Raw genomic sequence first — 17,899 nt, 5'->3', positions numbered from 1 at the left:
ATAAAAATGACAAAAGCAGATGCTATCACTGAGATATAGAAGCACATTTCTAATATTAAGACTTGGCTTTAAAAAAAAAAAGGACAAAAAAACTAAAAGCACCTCTCAAAGTAATATTTCAGTCTGAGTTCTCCAAGAACAGTAGAATAAGTGCTGCAGATGTGTATGAAAGGAGAAGGAATATTGGTGTGTGACATGGATAATTGCCACACTGACGAGGGAAATGTGCTCATTAAATTAGCAAAGGTCTTGAGATGACTGAAGTCAGCAAAACACAGCAGCACTGCAGACAAACAGGGTCTGCCCAAGCTCTGCCTTCCCTGCCTGGGGGCTCCTGAAGGGAAGGGCAGAGGCCACGGGCAGGGTTCTGCTGAGGCTGCTGCAGCCTTGGCCTCCCCCAAAATTCAGAGAGGAACTACAGGTTAAGCCTTGATTTCCAATCCAGCAGAACAGCAGAAAGTCTCTGTCTCTCACAGCTCTGTGAGAGTTAGGGGGCAGTGAGTCAAATTTCTTCTAAATGAAAGAAAAATCTGCCCAAGTGTTCCGTGTCCAGAGAGTGAACTCTCCAACAAGCTGCTTCTGTAATACACATCCTTTGTTTGTTAAAACCCCCTTTCCATATTTATGAAGTTCTGAATTACGTGAATGGGGCACTAGCTCAGAGCAGAGCCATGGACTCAGCTTCAGCACAGGCAGAGATTTTAGACCTGTCTCATCCATCTCCTCTCTTTTTGGCAGGGTTAGGGGCTGTCTTTTCCTACCTTCCATAAACCACCTTACCCATGGAGACTGAGAGCACTGGACTGGGGTTTTTCCTGTCTCATAACAAGTGAGAGAGAAAAACCCTGCTGTCTCATATCTGCTCTCTTATTTATTTATTCAAAATGTAAAACTGAAGAGCTATTGCAAGGCACTCTCCCTTCCAGCCATATCTTAACACCACAGCTCCACTTCAGGGATAAAGATGAAGAGTCAGCCCCTAGAGCAGTACATGACTTCTGATTAGAGATACTCTGAATTAAATCTATTTAARGAAAGAAGCAGTACCACCCCTAGTCTTTTTTACTTATCTGGCCTTTTCCTTGCTCYTCTTTCAGTGTCCAGAAATTCGTCRAATTGTTTTGTTTTCTATTTTTTTTTCTTTTCCACTTAGTCAGAAAAACAATTGGGTAGTTCTAAACTAATTTCAAAATGTAAATACTGCACCAAACCAGCACTTGATATCTTGCTTTGGCTGTCACATAAAAAAAAAATTCAATTATTTACACTGCTTTAGTCACGCTGCTTTTCAAAACCCAGACTGTTACCCTGTACTCCTTAAAACTAAAAAAATAAACAATTGTCACAATAGAAGAGAAAATTTGCTACAATTACTCAAGCACATGAAAGCCTATCACCACAAGAGATTCGCATTTTTTACATTAATTCATCAGTACAGGTGGAATCAAGCCTTGGTTTGATTCTCAAGGCCTAGCACAGACCTSTTTCAGGACAGATCTAGGGTTTTCCCAGGGCAATCTGTGTTTTTAGAATCAATCAAGAGATTAAGGGGTATTTTTCCAATTACAGCAAACGAAATAATCTGATTTTTTTTTTCCCTTTATAAGAAGACATTCAACTTGACACAASTTTCCACATTGCTGCAGCTGGCCTGCAAGTGTATTGAATAACACAGGGCAGATAATATTTGCAAAAAATACATTTTAAAAAAATACAGTGAGTTATACAGAATCCATCTTACACTGCCTGGGAAAGGCTGGAAACACAGCACTAAACTCTGTTAGGAAGCGTAGTTTTCAAGTAAGAAACGTGGTTAAAGAGGAGCCTTTTTTTCCTAAAACAAGCCCAATCTCCTCCCCTCTTAAAGGAAGCCAATCAGTAAAATTTGGGAAGTTGCAAACTCCTGAAACAAAAGCAATGCTGAGAGCCTGGGCATTCCCAGGGCAGGGGAACATCCCTGACAAGGCACAATTTGTCTGTCAGCTGAGCACCAGCACGTGAGGGCTCTGACACCTCTGGGGCATTCTCAGGGATCACAGCTCAGCCACCATGGAGGTTTAARCCAGCGTGAAGTTGGCTTAGAGCAAAGCCTGGATGCTGTGAAAGGCAGAGCAGAGAGGCTCCATCACCCAGCTCAGAGCTGCACTGGGACCTGCCAAACCATGCCCAGGACAGGGCAGCCCTGGCACCAACTGCAGGACAATGCTGGGCCCATAACCCCAGGAGATTATGAGGAACAGAGCAACAAAACCTCACTGTGCATCCCAGCTGCCAGAAATGTGCTCACGGGGAAGAGATGTGCCCTCTGTTCACAGGCTGGCCCTGGGCTGGCTATAAAGATCCAAACAAGCAGTGGTTGGCTCTGTTGCCTTTCTCTGGTGGTAAAATCATGAGTTAGACATGGTTAATGGGATAAAGGGGTTTTACTTCAGTATTTTTAATAAGGATCCATACGGTGTACAACACACCCTGAGTCCCGTGAAACCACGCTGCCTTTATAGCAAGGGATGTTCTGAGACTCCTATGTGGTATCAAAATACAGAATAATCCCTCCTGACAAAGGCATATGTGAGTTTCATTAGTATCTTTGGCTCCTGTGTGAAATCTGAACATGAAAGCACTTGGAAAGAAGACAGGGCACAACTCAGAGTAAGATCTCTGAAACTTAAKATCCTAATTAATATAATTATACAGAGATGATTATTTTACTATAGTTACATTTAAAAGCAGCTTTGCATTCTAAACTCTGCCTGAATTTCCCCTGCAGATTTKGATTCCTAGATTCTGTCAGGACTAAGGGATAATCTCTTCTCACCTGTTAAAGAGCACAGCCCCTCAGATGCAGGGAGCAGCATACTAAAGACACACAATCCTCCTCAGAAGGACTTCAGTAGAAATGTCACACTGCTTTGTAGCCTGTTTCCGTCCCCAGACACCAGGGATTACACCTTTTCCTTTGATAGGCTAGAAAACAAGAAAGGAACTTAAGAAATAATTCATTTCCCCTAAGAACAGGATTTAGGGGGGGCTTGCAGAGCCTGAGCTTCAGAGGATTGTCTGGTACAAAGAACTGCTTGTAGAAGGCACAGCACCAACCAAAACACATGTGGGGTGTGAAGACACCAAAAAAAAAAACACTAATAAATCCATCCCACTGGAAGATCCACAGAAATAGTCCTTCCTGTGAGTAGAAGAGATTATGATTTATATTTTCCCCAGTCTTTCTTAGAAACCATTTAATCTATGGTGTCAGTATCAGGAAGTAGGAAATGTATTTTAGCATTTTAAGTCTTTGAATCACACRGCTCCATTTTGATACTTTTAAAATAGAACTGTTTGAAAGTATTTACTTTATTAAGGTATTCCCCATGTTCAAATTGGGATGAAATCAAAAAGAATTTGTTGCTCAAACACCCCATCAAGGTGCATTGACTAAAAGAAGGACGTTCAGAGATTTTTTTTTTTCCAAAAGTGAGAGCCATAAGAGCTTATATAAAGGAAGATTTAGAGAAAATAAAGGAAACAGATTTAGAGGAAGGGAAACAAACTTAGAAATAGATTAAACGGTGAGAGGAAGAATAAAGATTGCAACAGGATAAAAACCTACAGAAAACAGCAGGTAATCTGCCTACATTGTGGACTTCACATAAAATGACAATCTCTGTGTCTGGTGATGTCCCAGGGGTGCCTTTGGAGGGTTAGAAACACAATGTGCCCAGGATGTTCATTGCCCACAGCCTGAATCTCAAAATTMCCCTTCCTACAGCTGCATTTCAGCTCTTCCTCACACCATCCTTTGAGTGAGGAACTCCAGAGCTTATATTTCACAACTCTAAAGAGACCAACCAGACTCATAATGGAACTGGAGCAACCATGAAAAACATGAGATAAATATCTAATAACCATTGTCATCTCRTTCAATACAGCCTGTTATCAACAGCAGGAATCAGCATTAAACAATTACCCAATTCTGCCCTCGGGGAGAGAAGGAAATGCAAAATATTTCCAAGGAAATCATTGAGGAAGATTCATTCAACATTCCACGTGGACAGGATTCCCTGGGTGTCCAGCCTGGCAGCTCTCTGGATTCTCAGTGTGCTGTGGCAGGTGGAGAGACACAATGCTGCAGGATCATTAACTTTTTTCCTCCACTTTTGCCCACCTTTTGCCCATCCCTGCCTCTGCTGGGGATACAGATGGGCCAGAAGGAAGGTCCTGGTGGGTCCACAGTCCTGGAAAAGCCAGAAGCTGCCACGGACACTCCCTCACTTCACAGGTTTCACTGTGAATTCCATTAATGTCTCCAGATTTCCGCAGAGGACAAATGTCAGGGGAGGGCACAGAAGTGTTGCCTTGCTCTTAGGCATCGAATAATCTCATTTAGAGACAGCTATCAGTGCTGCTTTGGCCTTGTTAATTTTCCCTTCCAAAGTCAGACACTCACAGCTTTTGTCTGCTGCTGTTATCAAGGCATTTGCATGCACTAATCCATGACAAATGGTTTCATTTGATGCACATCTGATTTCCTTGCCTGCCAACTAGAAAGAGATAATAGAAATACCAAGAGCAACTAAATTAGAGCTAAAGGAGTCATCTATTTGTTGGAGAAACTCAAAACAAGGTTAGGATAAACACCACCCAGGCAGCTGGCTTGATGGAGAAAGCACTGAGATTTCAGCTGTGGAAAGACAGATCCTGATTACCTGGATGGGGAAAAAAAAGCTGCATTTTAAAGCCTCACAAAAAGATACTACTAYAGAAATAATTGTACTGCAGATGTGGGAGCTGGCTTAGACACAGTCATCCTCTGTCAGATCCTGCCCCAGCACACTGAAACCAATTACAAACTCAAAAACCTCTGTTAGCTTCAACTCATCCCTGGAGATTTTATTGTTTAACACAGGAGGGATTTCTGGCTGACTGACCACCCACGTTTGAAACCATTCCAAGCAAGTAATCAAGAGGAATTTAATGAGTTAATGACAGTCACAGGAAGCAGAGTTAGTTTAGCCCTGAGAGCTTATGATTTAGGCAAGATTTTTCCCCAGATCTCCTCTGTTTGATGAAAGGTGTGTCCTTGTTTAAAAAAGGGCAGCTTCTCAAAAGACCAGACTTTCCCTAATTTCAGTGCTGCTCTAAACCCAAGCAAGAGCTGGTACCAGCCAGAAGGACACACAAGACCCTCCTCATGTTCACATTGGTATGGAATTTGAACTCTCTGAGGTCTTGATTTCTTTTAGGACAAAGGTAGCCACTGGCAGATCTGAATTTATGCTTCCACAGAGGATTTATGCCTTTATGAGGATGATGGCTTGGTTTGGGTATCTGCTGATATTTTATACAATTTTTTTTTTTTTCCCCACAAGGAGGAATATTAAGGCAGACATAAAGAAGGCACAAATATATTGAACTACTTAAAGTTTCAACTTTGGAAACTGTTTCCTAAAAACAAACTAAACCCCCAAATATTGAGGTCTCAGAAATTCTTTCTCAGTTCCAATTTTGGCATTAAAGCGTGGAATAGTCTGATGTTCAAAAGTTTCTGMACTGTAAAATTAGCCAATTTGAAACACATGATAGAAAACATAGAAATTATTATATCATAGAAATACAATAATGGGGGTTTTATGACTATAATTACAGGAAATACCTATCTTGTCATATTTCAGTGTATTTTACCACATCTTCCTTRTCCACAGCACCTTTAGCCAGACCAGAAATTCAGCTAAGTTCTTCCCTGAAAGGTATTTTTCAAAATGCAGTGTTCTGAACATCACCTTACTGACCGTTTCAGTGCTATTTGATCTCATTTCTGTCTGTTTTCAGGTTTCATTTAAATTCAGAATGGTTCAGAATGTGAACACTTACTTCTTAATATGTTGACTTAGGCAAATATATGAACTAGAGATACTTTTAAACTCTTGAACACGTTCAAAGTCACCACTGTGATATTATGGTTCCTGGGCAGCACACAGGAAAAAGGTGCTAACCAATAGGTTCCCTTCATTTCTGCGTGTTCTTTTAAGAAACAAACATATAAATCAATGAAACCAATTTTCCAAATAAAATGTCCTTGCTTGCTCTCAACCACTTAATTAAACACCATTAASTCTAGTTTGTTTTGGCAACCAATTAATGTCATGATCAAATATAAATAGACTCTGCAAGAAAAGATTATAATTAATAAATCCTGAACAACACAGTACAATTGCACTGAAGCCTTGCTTGCCAGAAATATTTAGAAGCAGTTTTGGAGAGCATTAATGAGGACACTAAAAATTAAGTTTTATCAGGGTGAATGCAGTTTAGATCCTGAGGCTGTTGCCTGCATCCACACTGATCTGCAGGACCTTTTATTCCTGACATTATTTACAACCCAGAAAAATCACAGCCCCAGGTTCTCCACTTTCCAACAAAYTCATATGTATATTCATAGGAGTTTTCTAATCAAGTTCTCCAYAGATATAACTTTCACTTGCACACAATTTAACTGAAAGTGCATTTTGCTCACTGTGTTTTGGTGGGTTCACAGTGAAGGCTCTTGATTCAGATTTGTCATCTAGAGAAAACGAAATGAATCCAGCAGGAGTTTAGATCATGCAGGAGGATGGATTAAAAGCATCCTTTAATCTGAACCAACAGCTCTCCTGATAATCAAGAGGCAAGGATCACCATTTAATCTGGTTTTTAGTTGTGTATTCATTTAGTGAGAGTTAAGGTACATGGTATGCAAATAGAACTTTACTGCTCATGGAAGAAATATTTGTGCCCAATCTCAAAAATCTCCCAGCACATGTGGCTGGGTGGGAGCTGCTCATGGAAATCAGGTTATTCACTGGGATACTCATAACTCAGAGCTCCAGCACCACAGCAAACACACCCATCCCAGGACAGATTATTTATGTGCTGCCCTTCACTTGGTGATTCTCAAGGAGCCACTTTCACATCACCCAAAATCCAGTAAAATCCTCCATTCCTGCCATCAATTCAGCTCCCAAAYTGTTTCCTCAAAGTAAAATCAGGATTACAGTGGAATATTAGGACACAGTTATTGATTATCACAATGGCAGCAGTGATCCTGCACCTGCTGTCACTGAAGTGAACCTTTCTAGAAAGGCAGGRGTGGTTTCTTTACCCACTGTGAAGGAAAAGGGGAAAACTGCTATTCCAAAAGTAATAGAAAAGGCAAGAGAGAGATGTCAAAAACCAATCTAAATAGAGYGTAGAAATATGAATCACAGAAACCCTGGGCTTTGTAGCTCCATTCAGCTTAATTCACACCCCCGATTCCCCATTGTGCATCACTGGCTGAGTCTCATAAATTCAGACTCCAACAGTGCTGCAGTCCTCGTGGTCCCTACCCAGGGCATGAAGAGCAGAAAGCTCCAGCATCACTCCAGTGCAAAAGAATAAGTCCAGCTGGAGAAAACTGTTCTGTACAAGACACCCGAAAACAGTAAAAAAATGCTGAGCCCCACCAGCAAAAAAAAAACCAAACAAAAAAAATCTTGCTCGCAGCAAAGGTTGTTTTCACAGAGGGGAAAGGAAAACATTCAAGAGGAAATACAAAGATTATAGACAACGCAGGATAAAATAATATCAAATTTATGGGAGAAAACACATCAATCTTAYGAAGCAATGCACTTGGATATTAGCTTTTAAAATATAAATGARCCTTGGACTAAAGCAGGCTAATCATTAAAGGCATGTTTCTGATGTTATCAGCAGAAATACTTCAGTGCAGAGCACTGTAGTTTGCCTTTGGGGTTTGTATTTGCAGGTGCCAAATTTTCCTTGGGACTTAACCCACCCCGGTATGAATCCTCAGAGCCTTTTACGCCCTGACAGCGAGGTACAAACAGAGCTGTGCCCTGAGAGGCCCCTGAAGGGCTCACCTGTCCCCAGGSCTGTGCTGAGGAGGGGGAGAAGGAGATGTTTTCTGCTTGTGTCTGGTTCCAGCTCCCTTCTCCTCCTGCCAGGGAGAACAGGCTGACCCCTGGCAATGCCAACCTATCCTTTCCCTTTCACTTCCCCGTGTCTCAGGCAACAGAACCCAAAACCCCCCACAGATAACCCTACCTGCAAGCACACTCTGGAGTCATGCCAGCTTTGTTTTGGAAGTTTGATTTTTCAAAAAAAAAAATCAAGATCACAGGATGCAATCCTTCTGATCAAGGCTGCTGCAGTAAACAAGTGCATCACACAGGCACAGCAGGCAGTTCATTGCCATYGTGCTGCTAGAAACCCTACCTCATCTTTAAGTGTTGATTTTGTCACATCAGTTCCCTTCCTAAATAAAATACGTGCCCACTTACACSCAAATGTATTTTGGATGTGACCAGGAGCACAGTGGGTAATTCCAACCTGGATTTCTTCACTGAGCAGTTGGCAGTGTCACATTTTCAGGAGCAGCCCGTGAAGGGCAGGTGTGTATCACAAAGGTATCACAGGGGACACCTTTCCAGTGAGTGACTGGAGCAGCTCRTTGAGAGCAGGATTTTCTGACTGTTAGCAAGCCAGGGCACTGTGGTGCATTTGCTGGTGTAAATGAAAACTGAATCACACCTGAGAGCTTAAAAATGTGCTCATTTTAATTAACACAGAAAGAAACATTGGTTGTCACCCTTCATGGCTGTGTTGCTGCCTGGAAATCAGAACATTGYATAGTGAAGGCAACAGTTTGCATTCACACCATGTGATTAATGAAACACAATTCTTGCTAATCATAGAAACTCTATATTTTTTATCTTAACTACCTAGTGCCACACTTGTTTCAGTCAATACCAAGAGCAAAAATGCTGTTGAATTCACCTTCCAAATCTCAATTGTTCTACAAAGTAAAGAACACATTTTATTTACACTTTCCTAYGGAATTAGATTCAAAACAGTCTGTTTGGAGCTGAATAGCCACATATACAGGGCATATGAGAATAGCAGACCTTTTGAAATGTGAAAATATGTGCTTTATCCGAAGGCTATAAAAAAATCAGTGGGAAGGCCAAGATCAGAACTAAGACATTTTTTGCTCACAGCCACAAACTCCAGTTTCTGCAAAATGCTGTCTACTGAGAAACATGCTCAGAGCATCCTTAGCTTGATGTTCCTTGTTAGTTGGTGCAGAATTGCTTTGAGACTGATTTTCCTGTCTCGTAATATGAAGCACAAAGAATCACTTCTTGAGAAGATTTTTAATAGGCACATCATTAACTACTGCCACAATAAAAGGTACTTCATGTTTAGCATCATGAAATTCCAGCCTTGATTCAGTCCATGATTTCTTCCTCTGAACAGGCCTATTTTTAATTAACATATTTGCAAATGTCAGCAGTGCTACAGTAGGTACATTTTTCTGCTTGTGTCTGCCTCACATCTTTACACTGCACACAAGAATAACTTGATGTGTACCTAATTTATTTGTACAAACTCACAGGTGAATCTTGTGTCCTTCCAAGCAGCACATGGCCACTGTTGTCACCTATGATTAGTTGACAGATCTAATACCTTGGTATGGAACAAACTCAAAATTTTGAAAGGGTGATTGATGCTTTTTTTATTTTTTTTTTTATTTTTTTTTTTAACTTGAATCCTGTGGTTTGCTAATATCTTATTATGTCATCAAATGCCAGCATCTACTTCGTACTTCTGGGAGGGTCAATCCTGTCAATCAGGTGATCAATGAACTGTCACAGGCACTCAGATAACTCTGCAAATCACATGTCCACTCCAACCCTCAGGCCAATTCAACAGCTCCACAACTGTGTGTGTCTTGGAGACTAAAACAACCCACGTGGAATTCTTTTCATTACCACTGTTTCTCCTTAAATCAAACAGAAATGACAAGCCTGCAAAGAAGATGGAGATTTGTTTCCACATAAAGTTATTTCCTGTGAATGCTTTCACACATCCTTTGCCTAACATGATTTTCAAGAAAATGAAATATAGTCATAAAAAAAGAAGCCCTGCAGAAAGCCATGAGTGCTGCCCAAGGGGAATTGCACTGCAGTGGGGTTCTGCAGATTTATTCCAAAATCTCCTCCTCACCCATCCAGGGCAAAAGAAACAGGCACCAAGACTTAAGGGCACTAAAGGGCAGCACTTGAAATTCTCACCATGTTAATGAGACAAGAAAGAATTAATGAGCAGGCCCAAATAATCCAGCATCATTCATCTTATCAGCAAGCAGTATTTACCATGCCCTTACTAYCTGTGCCCACCTGCCAACATTTCACAGAAAATAAAGCTACAGTCAATCACAAATACTGTCATGTAGAGCAGTTGATCACATTTGTTTCCAGTTCATGCTTTCTGCTAAGTCATCTAACTGAATAAAGAAATACTGAATTATAAAAATGAAAAATTATACTGCACTGAAAAGAGACTTTCAGCTTTTGTGATTGCACAGTGTGTACATTTCAGATACTTGCTTAAGAAAGTTTCAGGGGAAAAAAAAAGATCAAACTCAGAAATCTCTGATGATAAACTAACCTTTCAATATATTGCCCTTGATTTCCAGAGTTTCAAAACTGGATTAACTGCAGTAGTCCAGATGGATATATTCACTGTGCTAATCCACTGTGCTCAGTTTAAGTTTATTATGCTAAATACACTCCAAGAGGATTTTATCTTTTACCTGCACCTTCCTGTGCTCAGTGAGACTCTTCTATTCATCAAGTATGAGCAGCACAAGATGGGGTGGAACCTGCCTTTTTAATTATCTTGTACCAAAGTGGCCCCACGATGGAGCTGAGCTGCTCAAATTCTCTTATTTTAGAGCATCTCATTATCTATGGAAGATCACAAACTGAAAGAAAAGGTATGCTGAGCGTGCTATTGATTACAGCTACATTTGTCATGATTCAGTAAGYTGAAATTTCATATTCCAAATATTAAATTACTGAAATTATGCCTTGGCTCATCTGCATCCATTTTTTATTCACTTTTATTTGGCTGAACATTTTAATCTTACTTACACAGTTTCTAACTAAAAGTAAACTACGCATTCCTAATAATATAAATATGAAAAATAGGGTGTGCTCAGGGACTGCAGTTGAATACATTAAAATCACTCAGTTTGCTAGTTAACATATTTCCAWCCCTTTTATGTGCAACCTTTCACATTCAGCTGGCAGACTGCAAATTCATGGCCTTATAAAAAAACCCACTGTCTTGATTTTCTGTTGTGACAGCAGAAATYGTCCAAAATATCTAACAGTTTCCCTAAAGGACACTCACTGGCTGGTACTTCCCAGGTGCAGCACAATCTGAATTCGAGGTGAACATCATGTCAAATTCCACTCATCTGTCAATGTAGTGGATTATTTCTTGAGAGACTGAAATTGGCTGCCTGGGATCAGAGCACCATCAATCTTRTTCATGTAGGGTGCAGAGAAGCTGCCTGAGCCAGGCTCGCAGGAGGGAAAGCTTGGCTGCTCCTAAGGAGGTGATGAGGCAGCTGTAAAACCTTCACTCGATCTGTAGCACATCTCTGAGTGAAAGATTTTGTCATTTTTCACATTTCCCCAACATTTGGTATGCATTCAGTGTCTTGCTGTTCTTGCTTCATAAAAAAGGTGATTTTTCAAGCTTAGGCAAATGTTGCAGAGCTCTGGATCTGCCCAGCTCTCATTTTTTCTCATAATGTCACTTGTTTCAACTGATTCCATAAAATATTACATTTTCCTTTTACATATCTGTTTAGCTGGGCTGTTTTTTTCCCCATTCCCTTCACTAGGGACACACTCCAATAACCAGCAGCATTACTGATGATTGCATTGTAATAAATCCCTGCAGGTSCCAAATAAGACCCTCACCTGTCAAACTTCAAGCACTGCCAAACTTCCAATGCCACTGGTGAAGGTGACACCCCTGGTTAATCTGATGCACTGAGACCTGGCCTTGCAAGGATTTTGGTCTATTCCTCTATACTATGGATGTTTTATTGCCAGAAACCAAGACAATGCCAATATCTGTGACTTTTGGGCCAGAAATGTACTTGGGAGTTTAACTTACTTTAAAACTTTGAGTTTTAAAGTTACCAAAGACCTGTGGTTCAAGACCATCTGTTGTTGAAGGTATGTCATTAGATCAAAAAAACATTAAAATATTAATTGCCACATTGTAAAATGACTCATCACTGGGAGTTAACATTTTTCTTTTTTTCATTTCTACAACTCTTAAATCYTCTCCCACCTTTTCTTTCGATCCAAAGTCAGTAAGTGACATTCTTGGCCCATCTAATTTTAACCAGATGAGAATACTGTGCTCCAATATGCCAACACCTCAATTTTTAGCATAGCACATTYTTCAAAGTGCAATTGAAATTAGCAGGTGAAAAAGTGATGTGATCAGTTTCCATTAATAAAAACACAATAAAAGCAGTGCTGTGCCTGTCCCTGCAGATCCAGCAGCCCAAGTGAGCTGTGTTCTCCACTGCTAACCTGTGAGATTTATTCTTCCATTGCACTCTATTCACAGTCCCAAATTCCCCTACAGGCCACACTTTTGGAACCCCATCAATTTTCAGGGGCAAAGCTGAGAACCTCAGAATGTGTTTGTCTCCTTTATTCCTGACCTGTAATGCACAGGTGACTGAGGGAGATTTGGCGCMGATGTTTTAAGGAACAACCCATGCCCAGTTTGGGTCAGATAAGCACAAAGTTCTCCAAACCTGTGCAGTCATAGTGCCCAAGGTTCACAGACATTCCAGAACTTCAAGAAGGGGAAAAGGGGTGAGGGAAATAAGGACACAGAAACTGAACCGATTTCCCTAACAGGATTCTTTTGCTGGGAAATTGTTGGAAAATGACATTAAGGGATGATTGCTCCCACATGGGATTGGCAAAGCACAACACACATTGRAYTCACCAMAAAAACAGATGCTGTGCAATAGAAAGGCAAGCAACCCATAAAACTTGAATGGTAAAAAGAATTTTGATTAGTCAATCATTTATCAAGACAGACACAAGCACGGGCAGAGAGCCTGCAAGCTGAGCTCAGTCCTACCTGGTCTGTGCAGGTGATGCTGCTGGAAAGTGTGATGGAGGGACCCCTGACAGAGCAGCATTGCACAGGCACTTATCCACAAATACAGGACCCAGGACATTGCAGAGACCACTGCCATTCTCTAAACAAAATATTAGACAGACATTATTATCCAATGCCTCGCAGCACACAGAATAGTCAGCTTCCATTACAACAGTATTTTTAATATTTTTTTTTCTTTTTCGCTCCTTTTGCTAAATGTCTTTTGAGTATTATTTCCCCCTGCAGGATGCAATTGTTGTATAGCAAAGGTCATGCCCAAAAAGGACAGCTGAGGTAAAGAGRCATCAACACAGGAGCCTGGATAACTTTAATAATTCAGTGGTAAAAATCAAACTGGAATAATCTGAGGACTAAAAACCCACAAAATAAATAGCAGCTGGAAAATATTCTCACACTGATCCATAGCTGAATTTACAGGGCAGTTAAAAATATAAACTAAATTTTTAAAAAATCACAGCACCAGCTGAAAAAAACCCAGCATGATGTCCAGGCAGTAGCCAAGCTGCTTTAAACACATTGCAGAAAGGCATAAAGCAACCTCAGATATCAAAGACACATTGCCAAAAYACTCCATCCCCAAAACTGGAAGGCTCTTACTGACCCTGAAGGTAACAGTACATTGTTTGGTTTTTTTACTTTTGCAAGCATTAATTATTAATCATGCTTCTGTCTACTAAAYAAAGTAATTGTTTCTCAGAATTATGTTCTAATCCCCAGATGAAATCAGCTTTCTTTTGTTCGACCTGTGCATGTACAAGGACTGGAGTACGGCCAGACCGAATTTCAGATCTGCTCTATAAAGATYTGATGTTTTCACATAGCAGATTGTRTCAAAATTTTAAAAATATTCCCTTRGCAAAGGGAAAAAGCCATTTCTTTGTCTCCTGGTGCTGATGTACTTGGCCATCCAGTACAGACAACTGTGTTTTTTCATGTTTGTGTTCATGGCTGTACTAACTGGCTGAATTTCCCTCTGACTTGTTAACTTGAGCAGCTCTTTCTCACTGCCTGCAAGGAGCAGGAGGTTTGCAAGGCTCAGCTACGCTACACATCGTCCAGTTCCCTCAACAACACCTTCTGCTGCATTTCAGATGGCCAAATTAATCAAACTTCAGGCACTCTCCTCACTCAGCCAATGACGGGATGCTGCTCTCTATCTAATAATCCAATCAGCTGAACATCATTTTCACAGAGCAAGAAAGACTTTGAAAGATTAAATCTCTCATATGGAAAAAAAAATGTCTTTAGAAAAAAAAAGTCTGTATGTGATATGGGATTTCTGATTTTTACAGTCGGAAGATGAACAATATTAAAACAGTGAAATGCAGCGGTAATAAAAGATACGCATAAAAATCTTTTTGCCCCTGATTTTAAAGCAGCACAGTCWTTGGGAAGCTTTTAAAGTCTAATTAGTTGAAATGAACCACATAAACTGACAAGCATAATTAATAGGGAATACCAAAACATTATTTTGATCAGCATGAGCCTCTTTCTTTCTCTGTRCAGAGTGCTTGATGCACTGCTGGTRTATAATTAATTTCATTTCCAACTGTTTGCGTTGCAGTATACAATGCACTTTTTCTCCTCTCTTTTTAGACCCATTTATCTTGCAAAACAGATTCAATCCCCTCAGATCAGGGAGCTCCCGGGAGGCTTCCCGTGTCTTCAGGAATTAACACCTTCTTGTCATAATTGGCGCTCCCGTGCTTTTTATACCACAAGGCAAAGGTGAGTCTCACGTAGGGGAATTTCAGGTATTCAGGTTATTTAAACTGAACTTTTAAAATCCCATCTTTTAAATCTTTTTTAAAAGAGCGAAGCAAAGCCAAACTTCCGCGACCTGCTAAATGCTCCTGTTCCCTCCGGCATCACGTTCTTAGCACATGGACAGCACACTTACTTTACCCATTCAGGCTTTATTATTCGCCTTTTTAATATAAAATCTCTTTCAAACTGCACTACTTGAAACTACCTTTGCTCAAACCCCAGCATTTCCTACAAACATTTCTTCATTCACTTGTCAGCAAACACATACACAATTTTACCCAGAGATCATCTTATCACTAGTATAGAAACACAGCAGTGAGTATATTCCACTTATTATTTGATGAATTCCAGACCGGATTTCTGCATCTTAAATCTTAAGGAAGCTCCTTACCTGAGTAATCCAACCAAGAGCAGAGCACTCTAGTAGTGTTCATCGGAAAGATCTAATACTTTTTTAAATCCATCTGTATCACAATGAGGGATTTCTTTTATAGCGTCCCAATAATCTTCTTTAGCAGGATTAAAAGTAGAAAAAAAAAAAAAAATCTCTTTTTTCGTTACAAATCCTGTTTCCAGAGTAAAGAAGACATCTGAGCTCTCAGACTGCCGTCAGAAAAGTGGCCAAGGTTTGAGGGGTGGAAACCTTCTCATTTTCACCTTTAAATCATTCCCTAGCATTCCCCTTGTGCTTGACGAGCCTTTTGAAGTGATCTTGAGACAATTTGCAGCTCGCAGGACACTTCGGGGCTGGGAGGAGCGGCTCCGGCTCCGCACGGGCGGGCGGGCGGCGGTCCGTGCGCGGCTCTCGGCTGCTGCTGGAGGCACCGGAGCCTATTTCAGCACATCCCCGCTCGGGAGAGCATCACATGTGCCTTAAAGCGACACAGCCCTCGCTGACAGCCCCAGCCAGGCGCTCGGCAGCCGCTGGAGCCGCATTTAAATAGCGGCAGCAGAGCCGGCAGGGCGCAGGGGAGCGGCTGCGAGAGGCAGGTAGGGATGGGCAGGAGGGAGCGGCSAGGGGATGGGCAGAGAGAGAGAGAGCTGGAAAAGCGCTGATTGTGCCGGCAGAGCCGCCAGTCCCCAGCGCTGCTCTGGCACACTAATTCACGAGAGGAGAGAGAGAATTAAGGGAGCTCCTTCCCTTTGGCAGGAGCAGCACACGTCTGGGAACGGGGAAGGGTGGTGCGGGGAAAGTATCGAGGCACACGGGAGAGCAGGAGACTCCCACACGCTCCCAGGGGCTTTCTGATACCTTGCCACAACTACGAGCGCAATCTTTCCTCCCAACTCCATTTACGAGGCGTCTCTGCAGACAATGGGGAAAGAGCTCTGATTTACTCCCAAATGCTAAAGCTCTGCTATGGCAGATTATTTATTACAGTTATTTATTCTCCACATCTTAAGCGGCCATTTACAGGAATGGAGTGGTTTCCTCTCCCTCTTGTACCATATGTAATTGTTTGGTTTTTTTTTTCTAAAAGAGCCATTGTATAGACTTAGTACATACCATTCACTTGGTATTACAGCTCTTATGTCTGCCTACAAAAGAAAAAGGGCTTAGAGACAAAACAGAAACTTCCATTTTAAGAGCTCAGGATGTGTGCTATAACACAATGTGGGACTATTATTTCTTCTCCTGGATAACCTGTGCTAGAAGAGTGTGCCACCTTTGCTGCTCACCAGCACAAGACRCCAAACAATCGTAAATAATAACAGCACTAAGTACCCTCACTCTCGAGTAGCTCCTTCTCAGCACCCAAGGACATCTATCTCAGTGGAGACTCTCACYGAGCAGTGCAATGAGTCTCCTTGACAGATCACACACTCCTTTGGAGCTGCTGTGTTTTATTTTATTGGCAATACACACCAAGAGCTTGGCCCTGCAGAGCAGCAGAAATGTTATACTGGTCCCYGCCACAGTGCTCAGAGCAGCTCTCTATTAGAGCCTTGGAAGAGTGAAGCAATTGGTGGGAGGTGTGTGTGACAAAGGGACACAGGAGAGCACATGGACCCTCCCCACAGCATTGCCACCACTGCTGGGGGCTCCCATTAGGTCCCTGAGCAGAGCTGGGGACAAGAGAGTGACTCAGGACAAGCCTCACAGTGACCAGAGATGCTTTCAAGAGGTCAATATTTTCTTTTCAGATGCTTTGTTTGAAAACACATGGCACAAGTATGGTTGGGGATATAACAAACGTTTTCTTGTTTTCCTGAAAAATTTCCTCAAACACCAAAAGAGGGTAAAGGACTGGGGCAGATGTTATTTTCTGGCCTCAGAAGGGTCTAAAAGGGCCCAAAAAAGCAGAGGAGAGGCCATCAAGTACCATGAAATACTAATGAGCAAGGTACCTGGATCTGGGATCAGGCACAACCCACAGCAGGAGTCAGCAAGTTGAGGTTGCTGGGGGTGCTGCCAAAGCCACAGGGAGGCTCAAGACCTTCCCTCTTTCCATGGTAACACAGAGAGCTTCCTGTCAGGATCAGGAGATGGGAATTCATTTTAAAATGACACCTGTTTAAGGTATGTCCCTTTCAGGACTTGTGGGAGAGATACAAGTGAAAGGGTATGGAGGGGGCACGTGTGAAGAAAGATGAGGGGGAAGGATCTCCAGAAGCAAATATACTCTTCTAAGGACCTCAAAGGCCTTGTGGACAGCAGAAAGAATCAGACAAATTGTGACCACACACACCTTGGCAGAGTAGGCAGAGACAGATTTATGCAAGATACAGATTTATGTAAGGTACAGCAGAGCTGTCACTCTGCCAAGCACTGCTAACTCCCAGCTCCATGAGGCTAATGCCACCATAACCCCTGACAGATGCTGCTATTGCTCAGGACAAGCTCTGCAGAAACAGGGGACGTGTTGCTTCTGCAGGGTAGGGGGGAGATCAGAGGGACAGAGAGAATATTAAACAGGCTGTGCTCACAGCCTCTCCCCTGCCCTGGCTCCCAGCATCAGACAGGAACGCAGGAGTCCTTGGCAAATCTTGCAGAAGCATCCTCACACCTGCTTTGATGTCTTTGCTGCCAATTTTAACTTTCAGTGGACCAACAAGACATGAAATAGTTTCCTCTTGCCCTCTTTGC

The 17,899-nt window shown here is 41.8% G+C and overlaps 1 protein-coding gene across 2 annotated transcripts in view; it reads right to left on the bottom strand.

Annotated features, from left to right (window-relative positions):
• The window catches only part of TAFA1 (TAFA chemokine like family member 1), a 204,326-nt gene extending 188,692 nt beyond the window's left edge, over positions 1–15,634 (bottom strand). The window contains exons 1-2 of one of the 2 annotated variants that reach the window (XM_057366342.1): positions 15,203–15,634; positions 13,003–13,123 (exon numbers count right to left, since the gene is read on the bottom strand). In XM_057366342.1, the coding sequence (XP_057222325.1) occupies positions 13,003–13,120 (118 nt within the window). In that variant the 5' untranslated portion in view covers positions 13,121–13,123; positions 15,203–15,634. The remainder of the gene's footprint in view (positions 1–13,002; positions 13,124–15,202) is intronic. The other variant, XM_057366341.1, reaches the window with a different exon arrangement.
• Positions 15,635–17,899: the final 2,265 nt, after the last annotated feature.

The sequence above is a fragment of the Malurus melanocephalus genome, unplaced genomic scaffold (assembly GCF_030028575.1).
Source record: "Malurus melanocephalus ecotype Western Australia unplaced genomic scaffold, MMel_1.1 scaffold_64, whole genome shotgun sequence".
Taxonomy (NCBI): Eukaryota; Metazoa; Chordata; class Aves; order Passeriformes; family Maluridae; genus Malurus; species Malurus melanocephalus.
This window is presented reverse-complemented; position numbering and strand designations above follow the sequence as displayed.